At 51.1% G+C, this 20204-nt stretch overlaps 1 protein-coding gene across 6 annotated transcripts in view; it reads left to right on the top strand.

Moving 5' to 3' along the window:
- The first annotated feature begins 1313 nt into the window (after positions 1-1313).
- The window catches only part of SEPTIN8 (septin 8), a 30484-nt gene continuing 11593 nt past the window's right edge, over positions 1314-20204 (top strand). Inside the window, exons 1-9 of one of the 6 annotated variants that reach the window (XM_060177923.1) lie at positions 1314-1968; positions 14196-14316; positions 15969-16164; positions 16458-16638; positions 17958-18119; positions 18682-18778; positions 19008-19176; positions 19325-19457; positions 19580-19770. In XM_060177923.1, coding sequence (XP_060033906.1) covers positions 1939-1968; positions 14196-14316; positions 15969-16164; positions 16458-16638; positions 17958-18119; positions 18682-18778; positions 19008-19176; positions 19325-19457; positions 19580-19770 — 1280 coding nt within the window. In that variant the 5' untranslated portion in view covers positions 1314-1938. Of the gene's footprint in view, positions 1969-14195; positions 14317-15968; positions 16165-16451; positions 16639-17957; positions 18120-18681; positions 18779-19007; positions 19177-19324; positions 19458-19579; positions 19771-20204 lie in introns of all 6 variants that reach the window. The other 5 variants (XM_060177914.1, XM_016186796.2, XM_016186797.2 and 2 more) reach the window with 5 other exon arrangements.

Genomic DNA, 20204 nt, shown 5'->3' with positions numbered 1-20204 from the left:
TTGTTGCCTTTGTTATTGTTGTTGTTGGATAGGACAGAGAGAAATTAAAAGAGGAGGGGAAGACAGAGAGAGGGAGAGAAGGACACCTCAGACCTGCTTTACTGCTGAGGTGACCCCCACAGGTAGGGAGTCTTGAACTGGGATCTTTATGCCATTCCTTGCACTTTGTGCCATGGGCACTTAACTGGCTGTGCTACTGCCTGGCCCCTCACAGTGTGCCCAGTTCTTATAGGAAACTACAATATCACATGTATATATCATCAGCATGAAGGTGGGCAGAATAGCTCCCTTAGATAGAATAGTTCCCTAACATGTGCAGAAGTCAGGCTGGAACACAGCCCCCACTACACTGAAGGAAGCTTCAGTGCTATGGTTTCTGTTTGTGTTGCTCTTTCTATCTGAAAAATTCAGCCTGGGGCAGTGAAGCCCCGGAGAGGACCAAAAAAACAAAAGGAAACAAAGGGAAAAAATCATGTTAGAGAGAGGGACATGAAAATATTGAGTCAGAAAGGCCCAGCCAGATGTCAGTGCATTATAGGGACATGCAGCATTTGCCTGGGAGGGGAGGGAGGTAGAGGGAAGCCAGTCCAGATGAGGGCAACTGCCTAAAGACCAGTGGAAGGGCAGGGAGGAGGCTCCTTTTAAAGTCAGTTGTGTCAAGTTTTGATAAGTGTTTAGGACCTCCACCCAGCATAAGTTTCTGAGTAGGAAGGACAGGTCACATTGTTTCTTAGGAAGATACTACAAGTAGAGGGAGGTGTGGAGGGTGGTGGATTCACTTAGGATGAGACCACTGAAGGAGGAGAAGGCAAACTTTGCCTGATTTCCAGAGAGCAGAGGGAAAATTAAAAAAAAGAAAAGCAGAGTTTCAGGAAATTCAGGAAAACTGGATGTTATATGCAGTGGGTGAAAAGGATCAGAGACCCTGGGGCCTGTAGCTTGCGTAGAGGTGTTAGTTTCTGAGTTTTTGTGCACGTTTTCATTAGTTTTTGTGCACGTTTTCATTAGTAAGATTATCAGAATGTATGGGAGAGCCCCAAATCCTCTTTGCAGAGAGGCTAGATTCCATTAAGACATAAACCCAAGCCTTCGAGGGAAGGCTGAGTGATGATCAATTACAATGTCATGCCTTGAACGTTGAGATCTGCACTGCCTACCCCCGCATCCCCCCCCCCCCCCCACACACACACACACTCTAGAATCCTGCGCTTTCATTCTTTCATTGCGCAAGGCACTGAGGGCTGGTCTCCTGCCAGGGAAGGCCGCCCGGCCAGACGCGCGGGTCCCCTCCCTAGGTCCCGCCCTGGCTCCGACCAGAGCATCAGGTGGGGCCCTGGGCGCCCGCACACGAGGCTGAGTGGCCTCTCCTGGACCGGACGAGCTGCATGCCCAGTGGATACGCTGGCCAGTGTTTCCAGAGCAATTGCAGGCTCCGACGGGGTGGAGGCGACTGGACGAGGGAGACCTAACAGGGCGCATGCAGCACCCCACTCTCCTCTTCACAGGACGGGCTTCCTGGGGTACGGGTCCGTGACCCCTACTCACCCCCACCCCCAGCTATTCCCTAGCGTCCCAGGGACACGCGGCAGGCCGACATCTGCTCCCCCCCAGGACCTGGTCTCCAGGCCCCCCCCCAATTTGCGGACTACAAGTCCCAGCAGCCCCCGCAGCTGGCACCTCCTGCCTCGCAGCGGAGACCCCCGGCCGTCCCAGCGGCGGGGCTCGGGCTGCGCTCGTGGCCGGGCCGGGCGGGGAGGCCGGTCCCACGGGCGGGGGCGGGGGCAGCTCCACGGCTTCTCCCGCCGCCGCCGCCAAGGGGAGTTTCCAGGAAGTGGCCATATTGGATCCATTCAGCCACAGCTGCCGGGGAGGAGCGCGTCCCGCAGCCGGCCTGTCCCCGGCGCTCGCCCTGCCCGCCCGCCCGGTGCGGAGCTCGCCATGGCGGCCACGGAGCTGGAGCGCGTCTCGGTGAGGGCCCCGCCGGGCCGCGACGCGCGGGGTGGGGGGCGCAGGGCTCGGGGCGCGGGGAGGGGGCTGGGGCGACCCGCCTGTCAGCGCCCGGGCCGGGCCTCGACGCCTGACCGGCTGGGAGACCCTGGAAGAGCTCTTGGCAGCTTCAGCCAGGGGGGGCCGGGGCGCCAGGCTGGGGCGCCTGGTCCGGAGGCTGGTGAGGTCGCCCCCCGGGGCACAGGACAGGCAGACCCCTTTCTCAGGAAGGAGCAAATTAATAGCTGCCGGACTCTAGCCAGGTAGGAGTTCCATATCCAGGGCCCCTGAGGAGGGAATTCGGGATGTTACAGATCTCCCAGCGCAATTCTGCAGGGTGGGAGAGATACCTAGCCATGCAGGTGTGCTGTTGTATGGACACAACTGGTGAGGCCCCAGGAATCCGAGGAGTCCATCCTTCCCCCTCTCAAATGAGCTCCAGGAGACCTGAAGTTGCTTTTCCTTTGCGTTCCACCTCCCTCCCCCTTATTCTTCACTCTCTCCTCTTCCCTCCTTTTTACACCCAAGCTCCCGAATCCTAGGTGCAACTCCAGGCAGGTCTGACCTCAGTGGTCAAATCTGAGGCCACTTATTCCCCAGGAACTGGAGCGATTCCAGATTCAGCCCCATGGATGTTTGTTTGGGCCCCAGTCCGGGGGAGTGCCTTCTGCAGGGCTGCTAACGTCTCTGGTGGTCCCTGCAGGGGTCTCTCTGGGCTTGAGCCAGCCAATCGCCAACTTCTTAAAGATTTTTACAGTTCACTGAGAGAAGGGGAGGCAAGCGGCTTTTGAGGATTGTGTCTTTTTGTCCCCTGGTGTCTAAGGCTGGGTCTGGGTGTGTCTGAGAGCCTGGACTGTGACAGTGAAGGAAGCTGTGTCCTCTTGCCAGAATATGAGGCTCTGATGGGCTGGGTGGAGGGGGAGGGAGGACTTAGGGCTGTTGGGGGAGGGTGGGGTGGGATGGGGGAGCTGCTGAATTTGTGACCGATAAGGAATTGGTTCTGGGGCTAAATAAAGGAGCTAGAACTTATGTAATCCATGCTATAAATACTGTCATCCGAATTTATATATATAAATTTCCCCTTTAATCTGAAAATACATTTGTTCATCTACTTTGGACATGTGCATTACTAAAGTGGGAGTCCTGGGTTTTGTAATTTCTAGACTGTGATGTTTCATTCCCGTTGGGGAGGGGACTGTGTGCCAATGAAGTAAGTATATTTAAATATAGGAAGAGCACATTCAGAAGTGGAGTGAATCAGAAGCTCACTTCACCCTGCTTTGTAAATTGGAATTAATGTACCTAGGGAGGGCAGTACCAGAATCCTTACCAAACTGCTGATTAGCTGAAGAGCAAGAGACCTTTGAGCACATGAACATTTTTGCGTGCACATTTGTGTACATTTTTGGTGTCCAGTTGACCAGAAAGTTATGTCTGAGTCTGGTCTGTCTGGGCGAGAGGTTGCTCCAATAGTTGGTCTTGCGAGATCTGTACATACTCTGGTATGTAGAATAACCAGAACCAAACTGTCTGCTACGAACCCTGCAGAACTGTGTGTTGGCCTTGTGACTTTGGGCAAGTGATTTAACCCCACCAGTGCTCTCATCTGTATTATGGGAGAAAAGAGAAAATATAGGGTCTCTCATAGGGTTATAGTGAGGATTTAGTGAGAGGAGGCAGGTGAGGTCCACAAAGCAGTGTGTGGGACATAGTAAGCACACTACAAATGACACAGGATCTCCCTGTGAGTGCTAATACTGGGCATCTGTGTGAGAAGGTAGTAGAGTGTACTTGCCCCCTTACATGGCACCCTCCCTGAGGGCTCCCATAACTGCCTGTCCAGAGATTGTCCTCAAGGGAAAAAGATCCTCCCTTCCCTTCTACTTCCCTCTTTGTTCTCAGACCACTGCTGTGAGGATTTGGGGATTTATTCCCATTGTGGGCCACTGCACAGAGAGGGGCCTGACTCAGGTGAAGATGTGGAGCCTGAGATTTGAGTCTTGGTCACTGTGCCAGTTTAAGCTGAAATGGATGGATGCCTTCTATGCCCTCCACACCCTCTAGGCTGTCAAACTCCTGGGAGGACTTGGACTGGGTTGAATTTGGGTGGAGACCTTGGGTGGAGTTTGGCCCAAATTTAGGAGTCTGGACTCCAGTCTACAATCCTGACTTGTCATCCTGGGAAAATCATTTCTTCTTTTGTCTTTTACAAAATAGCACTACCATACTCTTTGATAATCTTCAAAGGCTCCGTGAAAGGTTAATTGTAGTCTGTGGCATGTCTAGAGATATGCTTAGGTGCCAGCCTTTAGGTTGACTTTGGTGGTAAGCAGTGGCTTTGAGGCTCCAATCTGATAAAGCTGTGGCATGTCTACTTTGCCTTTCTAGCTATTCCATAGTCAGACCAGCCCAGGAGGGGCTGGGGACTGCCCCAGCCTAGACGAGGATATAGAGTTAGACTTTGAGATCAATGTGTGCTGGGTTCCTAGTCCTCACATAGCGTTAAGCAAACACGACAGACCTTGCAGCCTTTTCATTCTGGCTAGGCTCTGATCAACTCTGGATCATCCATAAGGAGAGGGTGAACATAACCTGGGTGCACATGTCTGGGTCAGCCCTCTGGGAGAGTGATGTCTCTGACCTTCTTTGAATAGCCAGAATTTTGTCTGATTTTTTTTTTTTATCCTTGTTTTGCTACCAGGCATATCGCCGAGGCTCAGTGCCTGCATGATTTTACTGTGCCTGGCCAACATTTTATTTTATTTTATTTTATTTTTATACAGGGTGAGAGACAGATAAATAGAGGTGAGGGATAGATGGAGAAAGAGAAAGAGGGGCCAGGCAGTGGCACACTTGATTAAGTGCATACATTATGGTGTGCAAGGACCTAGGTTCAAACCCCTAGTCCACCTGCAACGGGAAAGCTTCACAGGTGGTGAAGCAGGGCTGTCTCTCTCCCTTTCCATTTCCCCTCCCTTCCCCCTCAGTTCCTTTATGTCTCTATAATAAAAATATTAAAAAAAAAAAAAGAAAGAAAGAAAGAGGAGAGACACCTGCAGGACTTTTCCACTGCCATGAAACATCTCCTTTGCAGATGGGCACTAGGGACTTGCCCCTAGGTCCTTATACATAATATTGTGTACTCTCTTCCAGTGTATCACCACTCTGTGTACTCTCTCTTCTTCTTTTTCCTTAATATTTATGTATTTATTTACAAGGGAGAAGAAAAGAGATATGGAGGGAGAGAGAACCAGTGCATCTGGCCTCTGTAAAGCCTGCAAATCCAGGGCTCCACTTACTGCACCTACTGACTCATGACCATATTGCTCTGTCTCTCCTTAATAGATCCTGAGTTCTGGGAGTCACCTCATCCTACCCAAGAGGATTATTCCCTATATTTCTCTTGTCAGAATCTCATGGGTCAGGGTAAAAATTCCAGGATGAGGGAGCTTCTAGGGTGGGGGGAGAAGTGGAGGTATGGAGTGCTGGGATGGGGGGAACATGCAGAATGGCAGCCTCATGCTTGGCATTCCTCCCAGCTAGTCAGTACCTTCCCTATCTCTGCTGTATCCTGAGCACCATCTGTCACTTCTGTTGTCACCCTTGTAATCTTGACACTTCCCCAAGAAGCAGGCTATCGTGAGAGTGCCTAACCTCTCCTGAGCAAAAGCTGATGGGGAGAGATGTGGGAGGCAGTTCTCCCACCCATAAGACTCTGTCACACAGTGAATCTCCCTTTCTTATAAATATGGCCAGTTACCTCCTTTCCCAGCCATTCTGTGGGAAAAATGAGAGCTGAGCAAGCGATGTCTGTGAGGCACTCAGTGTCTGGGGCTCATCAGTGAGCACTGCCTACAAAGCTGCAGCTCTACCTTGTTCCCCTGAACACGTCTTACCCACGTCTTCCCTGCCCCACCTCCTCATGGGCATCAGGCATCATGCCATGCTGTGTGTGCTCACTGTAGGAAGGTCTATCTGGGATCCTGATTGGAAGCGGCCAGAGCAGGGAGGCTGGTGGAAAGGTATTGGTGATTCTAGGGAGCATACACTAAGGGACTAGTCAGAGGAGCAACAGAGTCCTCAAGACTGACCACAATACCAGTGAAATGGGAGTGGACAGTGTGGACTATCGAAAGCTTTGGATGACAGGGAAGATGCTAGATTCTTTTGTGCCTGTCATTTGGTTGAGGCCAGTAGCCCGTTATGGAGTGAGGATACAGACTCTGGTTGCTGACACGTGTCAACTCAAAACCCAACCTTGGCATCTGAGCACCTACCCCTTGAGATGGCAGAGTGGAGCCTTCTGAGTTTTGATCCCTCGTATGAACTAGGTGGTGGCACATATTTGGGTCAGTAACTACCACAAATGTCTGTGGTTTAAGTTCAGCCACCAGAAGCAGGCAGCTGCAGGATGACAGAGTAGAGGTCCTAAGGGCATGCTGGCTTCTGTGCATTCCCTGCCTTTCTGACTCTGTGCTGTCAGCTGGGGTCCCAGGGTTGCCTGGTATGGCCCCTAACATGCGGAGTTTCCAGAAGCTGTACAGGCAGGAGAGAGACCCATCTGCTTGAGGAAAGGACTCCTCCTGTGACTAGCATGCCATTGTAATAGAACTGGGATCTTCTTTGCTGCAACCAAGTGCATCCTCAGGGCTCATGTAAGGAACCCCTGCTACATGAGGTGATGGAAGGCAGGGCAGGGAACCAACCACTCAGCGAACTTGCATGGGCCCTGGGTGTTCTTGCTGCACAGTGGATATCTTCCTCTTCGAAACACAAACACATGACTTCTGGGTGGTTCTTGGCCCCTATCCTGGGTGCCACTTTAAGGAGAGGGAACAGGGAAGAGAGAATAAGGTCATTTTAGATCATAGGAGCTGACTGCTTTCAGAGGGACTGCCATAGCTAGGGCCTCCTGGGTTCTGCTGCTGTGGAGGAACTGTTGGTATGGATACAAGTCTACTCAGCATACATGACTGTGGAGCTGGGTGCAAGCCTGATGCTCTTCCTGGTGCCAGGGTGAACGGGATAGGTGGCAGAGAAGGGTAGCAGTGCTGACTCACGTGAGTGCCCCAGCACTGGCATTCATCTTCAGGCTGAGAGAGAGGGACAGTGGCACATTGCCCTTTATAAGGAGAGGGGCCGTATTCACTGTGGAATAAAGGCCACCTTAGTGCCAAGAAGATGGCTCAGAGTAGAGTATGTGCCTGGCATGCACAAATACTGGGTTTGATCCCTAGTATCATGTATAATGGGATGATTGATGCATTGGATCGACCTTCCCGTGGTGCATCCCATGAGTACCCATTCATTGGGGAAACTGACGATCCTTCCTAGCCGACTGAATCTAGATGGATCCCAGTCACTTTCAAAGCCAGCAACAAGCAGCTCCTTCCTGACAGCTTTCAAGCTGTTGGTCCTGCTCTTTGAGTCCTCCAACTTAATGTTGAGGGGCTGTCCTTTGCCAAACGCGTTCTTATTGGTCAATTGGCGATGTATAATGGGGAAGAACTTAGGTCTTTATTTTTTTTTTCCTAGTTAGAAAATAAACCAACATGTTGAATGTAAAACATTAATTCCCCAATAAAGAAATTAAAAAATAAATAAAATAAAATAATAAATTAAAAAAAAAAGAAAACAACAAAAACAGCAGTAATAAAGACCAACTCCTTCCAGTGATGTTGAAATCACTTGTGGCTTTCGCACCACAAGGCAGTGGGGCTGCTGTCAGTCCCTGAGCCAAGAGGAAAAATATGAACACCTTAAATTCCATTTCTTTCCAGGCAGGGTCCCTTTGCTCTGTGGTTGGAGGGACCTTCTCAGGTCATGCAACAATTCCTCAAGTGTGTATGTGCCCTGGGTTTGGGGTGGGATCGGTCAACTCAGAGCCCAGTAACTATGCTCTTAGTTTCCTAGATTTTGACAGAAACATGAAGCAAGCCACCTCAGATCACTAAGCTAGATGCTGTCCTGGCTGTCTATGTACAGAAAAAAAGAGGAAGGTACCTTTTAGTGGGACAGGAAAGTAAAGAAAATGGAGGGGCAGGGGTTGGATGAGTAGAACAGCATAATAGTTATGTGAATAAAAGACTTTCATATCTTTAGCCAGAGCTGAGCAGTGTGTAGGAAATAGAGGAAGGAAAAAAGAGAGGAAGGAAGGGACGGACGGGAGGAAGAGGAGGAGGAGGAGGAAGAAAGGAAGGGAGAAGGATAGATAATGGAACATTGGGGATTGGGCCTGAGTGGTCTTGAGGAGTGACTGGTATGTAAGAGTCACTAGTGGCCTTCTCCTGGGCCCAGCTACCATCTTGCCATTATTACTTCATTTGCCACTTTGCTGACACTGTGTTTGATCCCTGCTTCTGTCTTCTCCTTAGGTTTCAGCCACCCCCATAGGACAGAAACTCTTTGGCTCCCAGGTGTCTCTTTGGGACAGGTATATCCAGCTTCTGCTTTTCCCTTCTGGCACTGGGGAGCAGCACTCCCACCCCTACCCTCCCACACATATCTCTTTGGTTATTTCCCGTGATCCCTGACCTGGGCTTAGAAGCTTGCTGTGGAATCCTGGGACCAGAGCCTAAGCCTTTCCTGGGAAAATTCCTAGGATTCCTCTCCGACTCAAGGACAGTTGTACTATGACCATGGGTTGTGACCAGAGGCCTCTGCTCTGGCTATTTAAAGACCTGGGTTCTTAGACTAGCTACAGTTGGGGGTAGGGTGGTTTGTGCCAGGAGCATGGGCGGAGAAAGCTCCCAGTGACACAATGACTCCTGAGTCCATTGCTCAGTGACTTAATGGGACCTCCCAGGGTTGGAACTCTCCTGGGGAGTGGGCTTCCTGTCTGCCTAGCAGGGTGCTCAGGCAAGTGGGTACTGTGTGAGGAAGCCTAATAGGAGAAGAGAGTTCTGGGGGCCAGGCGGTGGCACACCTGGTTAAGCGCACACAGTGCAGTGCGCCAGGTTGCAGGTTCAAGTCCCTGATCCCCACCTGCAGGGGAAAAGCTTCACGAGAGGTGGAGCTTGGCTGCAGGTGTCTCTCCTTCTCTGTCTCCCCCCTCAATTCCTCTCTGCCTCTACCCAATGATAAATAAATAGTAACATTTTTAAAAGAGGAGAAGAGAGTTCTGTGCAGGTTCTGGGGACAGGGACTGCTCTTGCCCCAAGACTTAGAAGCTATATACTCATGATAGTGCATCCCCTCTGCTCCCAACCCAACAACAGACTTAGTTTGGGAGGTTTGATGTCAGTGGCCTTTATTCACTCACAGCCTCCCTGGCTCATCTGGTTCAGACATTTAGCAGATTCCAATTATTTCTGGCTAGAAGCCTGTTTTTTGTGTGGGCAAGCTGTGAGACATGGTTTCTCCCCTAAACCCTACCTCTCTTCTTGGTAAAAGGGACAGCCTCTCTTGGCTGGCTGTTCAGGCTGCTCGACAAGGCCCAGACAGCATTTCCTGGTTGTGGAAAGGATGTCCTAGTTATCCACTGGGCTGCATAACAAAATGTCATTCTCTACTTTGTTCTGGACAGCTGGACATAGAGCACACAGCAGGCCTGAACAGTTATTATTTTGCTTATTGTCTTTTGATGTGCCAAAGAAATGATCACACAAAAAGCCAGGGGCCTGGCCTAGTACCCAAAAGCTTGTTAGTGATTAGAGAGAGGATAATAGTCCTGTGGAGTTCCCATTGTGCATGTGGCACTCAGAGCTGCCAGCTCTCTACCCTGGAGCTTTGAGGACAGTAGACGTGCCCCCCCCCCCCAGCACCCCTGGGAGCTGGATGTGTGTGTGTGTGTGTATGTGTGTGTGTGTGTGTGTGTGTGTGTGTGTGTGTGTGTGTAAAGTGCCAGAAGCAGCTGGTCTACCTCACCAGGTCCAAGTTAAGCTTGGAGGCTCTTCCCAAGGAGCAGCCACACTCTGGGCTCCATGCCCCAAGAATGGAGACGTCTGTGTTGTCCTTCTAGTTCTTCTTCTCACCAGACCTGGGATTGCCAGGCTGTGAGTCAGGTTCAGTTTCCAGACATGCTGTCTTGGGTTTCTCCTGGTACTCTCATTTGGCATCACTTTCCAACCTTAACATGAAAAAAATGTTCACATAAAGATCTAGGTTTCTGGATTCTCTGGAAAAATAGAAGAGTTGCATTCCCACAGTTGGCTGGAGGTGCAGAACAGAACTGTGGGTTGAACACAGCCTCGGCAGTTCCTCATCATCCCCACCTAGCCCTGGGGGACCCCACACTTTGCCAGATCAGCAGGTCTTTCCAGCAGGCAGTGAAGTGATGTTGTGGCAGCGTGGGTTTTGCCATTGCATTGTCTCCTTTCAGATCCTGACTTCAGTCTCCCAAGCAGTGTTGGGCATGGTCTGGGTAGGTTATTCTCCAGCTGCCTCAGTTGTCTAATGTATACAGTGGAGATAATATGACAGCCTACTTCATAGGATTGATGTGTGGGCTAAGAGATTAAATGAGAGCCATGTGTGACAAGCACTTGATAACTATTATTGATTGCTGTCCTTGTCACCACGCCTGCTCCCCCTCCCCCCATTTACCTTACCAAGCCTGGCCTCTACAGCCACTTGAGTTTAGTCTGAATTAGTCTCAACCCCATAAGGTCAAGAATCTAGTGTCCTCATCTTCACTGGCAGCTGTCCCAGTGCCCGGCACCCAGCCAGTATGCCCAGTGAGAGTGTGTTGAGTGACAGTCTGAATGAGTAGGGAGTCTTGCAAGAGTAGGAGAGGCAGTATGTTAGAGTGGTTTGGGGCCAAGACTTGGCTGCTCTCAAATTCCTGCTCTGCCCTGATAAGTTTTCCAGCTTCTGTGTACCTCTATCACCTTGCCTGTGTGGGCATAGCAATGGTGTCTGCCCCACGGGATGGGAAGGACTCTGTAGGAGTCTGTATGTAATCACTGGCTTAGTGCATACAGGGTGGTCCTCAGTGAGTGTTGATGTCATCATTTGATACCCATTCCTCCCTTTGGCTGCGTACACTGACACATTTGACTTTTCACAGTTTTCTTCCCTGTCCTTGCGGTCTTTGCTTTTCCTGTCCCTCTGTAGCAGCCAAGATGCTTCTGGTTACAGGTGATAGATAGCCTTACTCAACTAGCTTAAGCTGTAAAGAGGATTTACAACTAGAGTGGAAAGAGCCCAGAAGCAGAGCAGACACTGGTTCTCCCTTTCTGTGATTTTTCTTGACTCTGGCATCTTCTCTGAATTTAGCCTGAGGCTTGTTCCCTTTATGGTCACAGGATGGCCATAAAGACTCAACCCGGGACACTTGCCTTATCTGAACCAATTATGGAATAATGCTGATGGCTCAGGACCTATCTGGGAGTTGGAGCTGTGTTGTTGTTGTTTTTGTTTGTTTGTTTTTTGTACCAAGCACTGCTCAGCTCTGGCTTATGGTGGTGCGGGAGATTGGATCTGGGCCTTTGGGGCCTCAGGAATGAGAGTCTCTTTGCATAACCATTATGCTATCTACCCCCACCCTGGGCCAGTGGTCTTATTCATGAAATTGAATAAGCCAGTAGGAAACTTGAGTTACTTTCTGAGTTGTGGTAGCTCAGACATACCAGTGATGCTTTAGAGGCAGTTGGCTCCTCCTTGGTAGGCACCCCATACAGACCAGCAGAGACACCTGGGATGGGCATCTTGGAGCAAGTGGTGCACCTTGGACCACATGCCAATGATGCCATATATAGGTCAGAGAGGCTGGCGATAGTGAGAGTCACCCCTCAGCAGAGCCAGGAGGCCAGATCAGCCTCCTGAGACCCAAGAATGACACTGGCCATTCGTGTGTGTGTGTGTGTGTGTGTGTGTGTGTGTGTCTGCATGCCATGGGGATTGACATGCTGTGGTCCCTGAGGCTTCTGAGCTGACAACAATAGCCCTAGATTGATGGCTTCTGAAGTGAAAGGGTGCAACTTGGCAACAGGCTTGGGGTGAAAACATCCCTGTACTCCAGACAATTCACCAGTGAAAGCTGAGCTGTGAGAGAAGGCAGGTGGGGCTTGCTGAGTGTGTATAGGTAGGTTTATTGACCTCCACCCCCCAAGTCTTTGGAAAGGCAAGAAAGCAGGGTAAGCATAGGAATAGGATGGCCGCCTCTGTTTCTGTGCTAGTTCTCTCTCTCTGTGTGTGTGTGTGTGTGTGTGTGTGTGTGTGTGTGTGTGTGTGTGTACACACCCGCATGGTTTCCAGACACAGCTGACTGGGTGGGTTTTGGCGGCAGACTACAGGATATTGGATTGCATCCTGATTGTGTCACCCTTGGAAGGAGAGGATGAATAAACACATAGCCCTCTCTGCAAGCACAGCACGCTTGAAATTCTAGAGATTTTCAGTCTTGTCTAAAATGAAAGAGAGAGAGAGAGGAAAGCTCTAGACTGACTGCTCTGTCCTCCATTTGATCTGCAAGCTGCCAGGAGCAGGTGGAACAGGAGCTAAATAATGAAGCTCTGTGTAAGGTGGGCAGATGCCCCGATCCTATGTAAATGACACTGCTGTCTAGCACGAGGACCACTGGGATGGGGGGTGTGGGCCTGACCACCTGAAACCGAAGAGGTGGCACAGTGGATAGTGTATGTGCATGCTTTTTCTCCCTCCTTCAAGCTGGTGTTTATTTATTTTTAGATAGACACAAAGAGGCAGAGAGAGACCACAGCACTAAAGCTTCTTTCAATGTATTGGGGGCTGGACTGAAGCCTGGTTTGTACACATAGCAGTTGAGCCTGTGACAAAGGCCTCAGACCCTGAAGGGCCTGGAATTCCAAGGCCAGGGGCTTGGACCTGACCTAGCACATCCTATGCTTCATTTACTATTTTTGATGGGGGCAGAGGTGAGAGGAAGCTGCCTCTGTAGTCTCTTATGTTTACAGTCCTGAGGTGTAAACATAAGTGTGTGTGGGGGGGAGCTGGCCTGAATAGAGAGATGTAACATGATCCCCTCTGGAGCAGAGAATGGGAGCAAAGGTCAGCCTTGAGAACAGAGGCTCCAGTGGCTGAGAGGTGGTCACTAAAGAGAGTCAGTCTAGGGGCCATCCGATTTGTTTGAAGGAATATAGTGTCTTTGCCCAGAGCTGTGATGCCAGCTAACACCTTTACTTGGGAGTCATCAATGCAGGACCACAGTGCCTGAGTGTTGAGGGGTGTGGATGGGGAAGAAAGGGAGAAAAGGGAAGGTCGGATTTTAGTACCAATGGACTCTGCTTGTGTGTGTGGGGAGGTGGGTGGTGGTGGGGGGGTGACTGAGGCAGCAGGCTGCAGCTGCAGAAGCTTGGGAACTGAGGAGGGACATCTGCAGGAGGGCATGGAGCCAGCTCTGCAGTTCCTTCTGTCCTCTGCCTGTGCCTACATTTGCACAGGATGGCCACTGTCCTGATTGATAGCTCCTGAAACTGCCTTTACCCTTTGAAGCTCTGGGCACGTTGGCCAGGATGAAACCCCTGCTCCAGCAGCCCTTTCCTGATCTTTCTCTCTAGCTAGTAGCCAGGGCAAGGGGCTGAGAGTGGAGGAGACATGTTTCCACACAAGGTGGAAGCCTGCCCTTCAGAGGGGCCAGCTCCAAGAAGGCGGAGCCTGGGAACTGGTCCTCAGAGGAAAACATTTTACCCCTGTCCCCAGGGAATCCAGAGAAAACATCCACACAAATTAGTCTGATTCTGAGCCTTGTCTTTGGGTCCTGGTGGCTTCTTTTTATAGTGCAGTGACCCCAGCTCACTTGGGACCTGCTGCTGGCTTCTCTACTAGGGCTGGGCCTCCATGTTCTCATCGGGAATCCTCTGTGTAAACAACTGGGGCTGGGGTGGGAGTGGGAGGGTGGCATGAGCCTGAGCCTGGGGATCCCCAGAGAACATATCTAAGGCAGGAGGGAGGAGACTCCAGAGTCACAATGCCCTGGGAATCAGAAGGGGTCACATAAACTTTCCATGATTGAGGAGGCGAGGAACAAGGAGTGCATATGGAAGGCTGTGATCTCAGCCCGATGGGGTAGACCCCTGATGGAGCTTAGGTGAGATGTGGCCATAGGTAAAAGATGGATTCAGGGGCCCAGAGCCCCATTGAGAAACTTAGTCTGGAAGTAGAACTTTCTTGCACTTAAGTTGTGTCCTGAGATTTGTTGGGAATTCAAAGCTGATTCAAGTTTAGCCTCCCTTTGCCTGGCCCCTCTTCCTGGTGGGCTCACTGCCTCTTTTTTGTTTCTTTCCTGGCAGAATGCAGAACCAGAGCCCCGAAGCCTCTCCTTGGGTGGCCATGTGGGATTTGACAGCCTCCCTGATCAGCTGGTGAGCAAGTCGGTCACTCAGGGTTTCAGCTTCAACATCCTCTGTGTGGGTGAGTATCATAGCCTTGGCTGTGGACCATGGCACTCTCAGCCGGAGGATGGGCCAGTGCCTTCTGGGAGACAAGGCGCAGTGCTGCTGTCCCATCATCTGTCAGGCTACAGGGGAGCCTCCATGGCAGAGACAGTTTGGGGTTAGGGGAGAGGGGGCAATATGAGGCCTTGGTTGGAGTCTGAACAGGATTGGGACCAGGGCTTAACTCAGAGTTGTCGCTGGAGAGTATATAAACAGAATTAAATACTCAAAAGTGCGTGAAAGCTAAACTGTTTATCACAGAGTTTTAGATTTATTTGTTAAAAGTCTCCTTGTTCCTACTGTGTGTCAAAGGCACTATGGTAAAAAAGACTCTCCCTGCAGCACAATGCCATCACGTAGTAAGATCTCCACCTCAACAAATACAGATGGGGGAGGAATCTAGGAGGGTCTGTGTGCCTAGGACTGTGACTGTCAGAAGGGCATAAAGAGCTCTGTCTGCCCCTCCATGGGTGCTTCAGTTATGGCATCATTGGGCTGTGTGTACCCCTTGGGAGAACCTCTCCCAGGTCTCTACCAGTTAAATCCTAGAGCTGATGGGACACAGCACTGGTGGCTTCAGACTGGCACTGGAGGGATGGTGTGTGTTAGGTGCAGACTGTGTATCAGGTGTCCAGGTTCCACTGTGGCCACCGGAGGTGTCTTTCTCCAGAGGCCTGGCTCTGCCACTTCCCCACTCCCTTGGGGAGTCTTTCAGAGCCACACCTGTCCCCAGCTAGCCTTTTGGATTTTTCTCCCACACACTGTTACATTAAAAAAGAAAAAAAGGTGGTCCAGGAGGTGGCGCAGTGGCTAAGGCACTAGACTGTTAAGCATGAGGTCCTGAGTTTGACCCCTGGCAGCACATGTACCAGAGTGATGGCTGGTTCTTTCTCTCCTCCTATGTTTCTCATGAATAAATAAATACTTAAAAGAAAAAAAGGGGGGTCGGTTGGTAGCGCAGCGGGTTAAGCGCACATGGCATGAAGTCCAAAGACTGGTGTAAAGATCCCAGTTTGAGCCCCTGGCTTCCCACCTGCAGGGTAGTTGCTTCACAAGTGATGAAGCAGGTCTGTAGGTGTCTATCTTTCTCTTCCTCTCTCTGTCTTCCTCATCTCTCTCAATTTTTCTCTGTCCTATCCAACAGTGACATCAATAACAACAATAATAACCACAACAATGATAAAACAATTAGGGCAACAAAAGGAAAAAAGTAGCTTCCAGGAGCAGTGGATTCGTGGTGCAGGCACCGAGCCCCAGCAATAACCCTGGAGGCAAAAAAAGGAAAAGAAAGTCATTTATTTACTTTAATGAGGGAGAGATAGAGAGAAGGATACAAAGAAAAACAAAGCACTTCTCAGCTCTGACTTATGGTAGTGCTGGGAATTGAACATGGGACCTCAGAGTCTCAGGCATGAAAGTCTTTTGCATAACCATTGTGTTGTTTCCCCAGCTCCTCCAACCCATTATTTCATAGCCACTGAGAAGAGATGGTTCCTGGGGATGGGAACAGGGAAGTCTGGAATGGGAGGCCTGTGTCCTCTTTCTTATCTGAAGTTTGAGTTAGGGGACATGCCAGTTCCAGCCTTGGACACTTCTCTCCTCCCCTTCACTTCCTGCCCTCCTCCCCAGGGGAGACTGGCGTCGGCAAGTCCACACTGATGAACACGCTCTTCAACACCACCTTTGAGACTGAGGAAGCCAGTCACCATGAGGAGTGTGTGCGCCTGCGGCCCCAGACCTACAACCTCCAAGAGAGTAATGTGCACCTCAAGCTGACCATTGTGGACGCCGTGGGCTTTGGCGACCAGATCAATAAGGATGAAAGGCAAGAGGAGGGAAGGGCAGCCCCGTCCAGTCTCGTCCCGCCCTACCCATGCAGGCTTCAGCTTTAACACTGTGTCCATCACTCTTTACTCCAACCCCTTTGCTCAGGGGCCAGGGGGCCTCTCAGGAAATACTTGAGGTTCTTGAGGACCCCTCAGAGGGTCAGGACAAGGGGCAACCTATACTCAGACAGGGATCCCCAGGCTGGAGCTGTTGGGGGCAGTGTGGCTCCACGCTGAGTCCCTTCTGCCCTGCTGCCTGCCTCCTGAGTGATGGAGCTGTTTGTAGTTACAGGCCCATAGTCGACTACATCGATGCGCAGTTTGAAAACTATCTGCAGGAGGAGCTGAAGATCCGCCGCTCACTCTTTGACTACCATGACACGCGGATCCATGTGTGCCTCTACTTCATCACGCCCACTGGCCACTCCCTCAAGTCCTTGGATCTGGTGACGATGAAGAAACTAGATAGCAAGGTAATCTACTCCTCCTTCCCCAACCTTATGCTTCCATGAAGTCAACTGTGGAGACTGCAGTGGTTGTCTACTGTGTTCCTTGGGAGTCTGAAGACCTGTAAGGAACCCTTGAGTGGGTCCTTTCTGTGTTCTCTATTGCCACTGTCTCCTGCATCTAGCCCTGAGGCCCTTTCTTCCAGTTGAACTGATTCCAAGTCTCAGTTGCTGGCTCCTGGCCTCCCCTGGGCTTTCCCCTACAACCACCTTTACCCCTAACCACCCTCTTCCTAGTGTGTCCCTTTGCCCACTGCAATCTCTTCTCTGCTTATTTTTATATTCTCAAGCCTCGTTCTCTGTGTCGTTCACTTTCCCTGTCCTTCTTGCCAGGATTTCTCTGAAAGGGTGGGGGGTGGTGTCACTTGTACCCTCTAGGAAGAACAGAGTCCAGACTCAGCACCACTCAGGTACATGTGGTGCTGGGGATCAAACTGGGAGCCTTACGTGTGCAAGTTCTACGCTCTACCAATTGAGCTATTTCTCTGGCCACAGGAGTTAACTTTTACTGTGAAAAATGGAATAACTTTCACCAAAGAGATCTTTGAGTTCCTCCCATGGTAATAGTCAATGGGCGATTTTACCTGTTGAGTGGAGAGTTCGGTCTCCTGCTGCTGTTTTGTTCAGGGCACAGGTTGCTTGAAATCTTATATATATTTATTTATTTCCTTTTGTTACCCTTGTTTCTTTTTATTGTTGTAGTTACTATTGTCGTTGGATAGAACAGAGAGGAATGAGAGAGGAAGGGAAGACAGAGAGGGGGAGAGAAAGACACCTGCAGATCTGCTTCACTGCTTGTGAAGCGACTCCCCTGCAGGTGGGGAGCCAGGGGCTCGAACCGGGATCCTTCTGCCTGTCCTTGTGCTTTGTGCCACGTGCACTTAACCCGACTCCTGCTTAAAATCTTAAGAACATCTTGGGTCAAGGTTGGTCATGCTCAGGGGAGTTAATTTGGGGGCTGAATGGTAGTCTTTTTTGTGGGAGGGATAAGTACTGTAGCTGCCTACAACCTTGAGAGCATCTTGAGTCAAAGTTGGGTATGCTCAGGGGGATAATTTTGGTGTTGAATGGTGTGTATGTGTGTGTGAGTGTGTGTGTGTTGGGGGGGGGGGGGAGGGAAGTAGGGCTGTAAGAAGTGCCTATCAAAATGACCATAGGAGACTAGGGTTCAGGTAGAACTACTCATGAGGGCAACTCTGCCTCTGTGGCTTCCTGCCCCTTTGCCCAGGACTGTGCATAGTCAAGGAGAAACTTACCTGCTCTCACTTCTCCCCTGATCCTGGCAGGTGAACATTATCCCCATCATCGCCAAGGCTGACACCATCTCCAAGAGTGAACTCCACAAATTCAAGATCAAGATTATGGGCGAACTGGTCAGCAATGGAGTCCAGATCTACCAGTTTCCCACAGATGATGAGGCAGTTGCAGAGATAAATGCGGTCATGAATGTAAGCATTAAGCAAAGGCCTCAGGGGGCTCTGGGGTCAGGGGCTTAGATTCGGCACAGAGCTGCCACAGCCCCTAAGAGACTCTCATCCCCTAAGACACCAGTGTCAGCTTCTCTTAAGATCCATGCATGGGCATCTGGCGGCCAGTCACTCCCATATCTTGTGAACATGGGACCAGAAGAAGTCAGGCTTGTATTGAGACTCCCCCAGATGTATGTGTCCTAAGATTTGGACTCCGGGTGGGGATCCACAACCAGTTGTAGTGAACAGGCTGGATGGCAGAGCTTAGGGGAAAGAGCCAGGCCCACAGGTCCTTCGAGAGAGCTTCCTATAGTTTTTGTGGAGCCTGGAGCTCTGAAAGAACACCCTAGAATACCAGAAGGGGAGTTGTAGGTCCATCTCTCTCCTCTGCTGCAGGGTGTTATCCAAAAGAGAGCCAGAAATGACACCTGGCCAGGCTCCGCTGGGGTCTGGGCAGTCTGAAGCCCAGGGACTGCGAGGGAGGCTTTCCCTGTTAGCCTGTGTCAGCTCAGTGTTCTCACATTCTTGGGCCCCTTTCTAGGCACACCTGCCCTTTGCCGTAGTGGGCAGCACCGAGGAGGTGAAGGTGGGGAACAAGCTGGTCCGAGCACGGCAGTACCCTTGGGGAGTGGTACAGGGTGAGTGTGGTGGGGAGAGCATTTCCCCATCTGGGGACCCAACATAGTCCCCTTCTCTGCCCTGCTGCCTGTAGCCTGTATCCTGTGCTCCATGTTCTCCCTTGGTCCAGATCTTGCCTGCCCTGCCCCTGGAGTCCACCTTGAGCCCCTGGCCACTGTCCTGTGGCCTGCTCTCCCTATGCTCACCTGTGCACCTGCACGATACCCCAATGTGCCCTCCACTTTTCAGTGGAGAATGAGAACCACTGCGACTTCGTGAAGCTCCGGGAGATGTTGATCCGGGTGAACATGGAGGACCTCCGAGAGCAGACCCACAGTCGGCATTACGAGCTCTACCGGCGCTGCAAGTTGGAGGAGATGGGCTTCCAGGACAGCGACGGTGACAGCCAGCCCTTCAGGTGATAGCCTGTGCAGGGAGGGAGACTGTCCTGAGAGAGAGGGAGGTCGTTATAGCAGCCACTTATCTACACATACATGCATGGCTCCTTGTCTCTGACTCTGCCCTGCCCCCTCACACCTTGGCCTCTTGCCTCTGGGTCTCTACAGCCTACAGGAGACATATGAGGCCAAGAGGAAGGAGTTCCTGTGCGAGCTGCAGAGGAAGGAGGAAGAGATGAGGCAGATGTTTGTCAACAAAGTGAAAGAGACTGAGCTAGAGCTGAAGGAGAAGGAAAGGGAGGTGAGTGCACACTTGGGGGTGATGGTGAGGCCAGGTAATGGGCCTGTGTGCCTTCCCTGCCCACACAGGAGTCCGAATCCCTCCCCCCCCCCCCCACCTTCACATACACTTTCTGTTTCCAGCTCCATGAGAAGTTTGAGCACCTGAAGCGAATCCACCAGGAGGAGAAGCGCAAGGTGGAGGAAAAACGCCGGGAGCTGGAGGAGGAGACGAGTGCCTTCACCCGCAGGAAGGCCGCCATGGAGGCCCTGCAGTCCCAGGCCTTGCATGCCACCTCGCAGCAGCCTCTGAGGAAGGACAAAGACCGGAAGAAGTAGGTGGTGGGCCTGCCCTGCCCTGCTCTACCCTGCCTGCCCTGCCTCTCTCCTGGGTGCTCACTGTGCCCCTTTCAGCTCCTTTGTCTGCTTCTGTTCTTTCTCACCCTTGCCCTCACCCACTGCTGGTTATTTGCCATTTTGTCTCTCACTCTCACTTGCTGGCTCACCTTGTTCTTGCTCACCTTGCTTTTCCCTTCTCTAGTAATCTTTCTACCTCATGATCCAGTTCTCTCCTCATGCTTTTGCACTCTTTTTTATGCAAGGTTCTCTTTCTCTTTCTCTCATTCTCCCTCTCTCACTCACTCTCTCTCTCTCTGTCCCTTCACAGCTAGGGTAGTAAAAACTGTACCTCACAGGTATGGAATGGCCCCCAAGGGAATCTCAGGAAGGTGTTTCAAGCCAGAAAGTCAGGTCCTGGGAACATTAGCAT

This window comes from Erinaceus europaeus, chromosome 2, assembly GCF_950295315.1.
Source record: "Erinaceus europaeus chromosome 2, mEriEur2.1, whole genome shotgun sequence".
Classification (NCBI taxonomy): Eukaryota; Metazoa; Chordata; class Mammalia; order Eulipotyphla; family Erinaceidae; genus Erinaceus; species Erinaceus europaeus.
The sequence above is the reverse complement of the archived record's forward strand: the minus strand, read 5'-3'. Positions and strand labels throughout refer to the sequence as shown.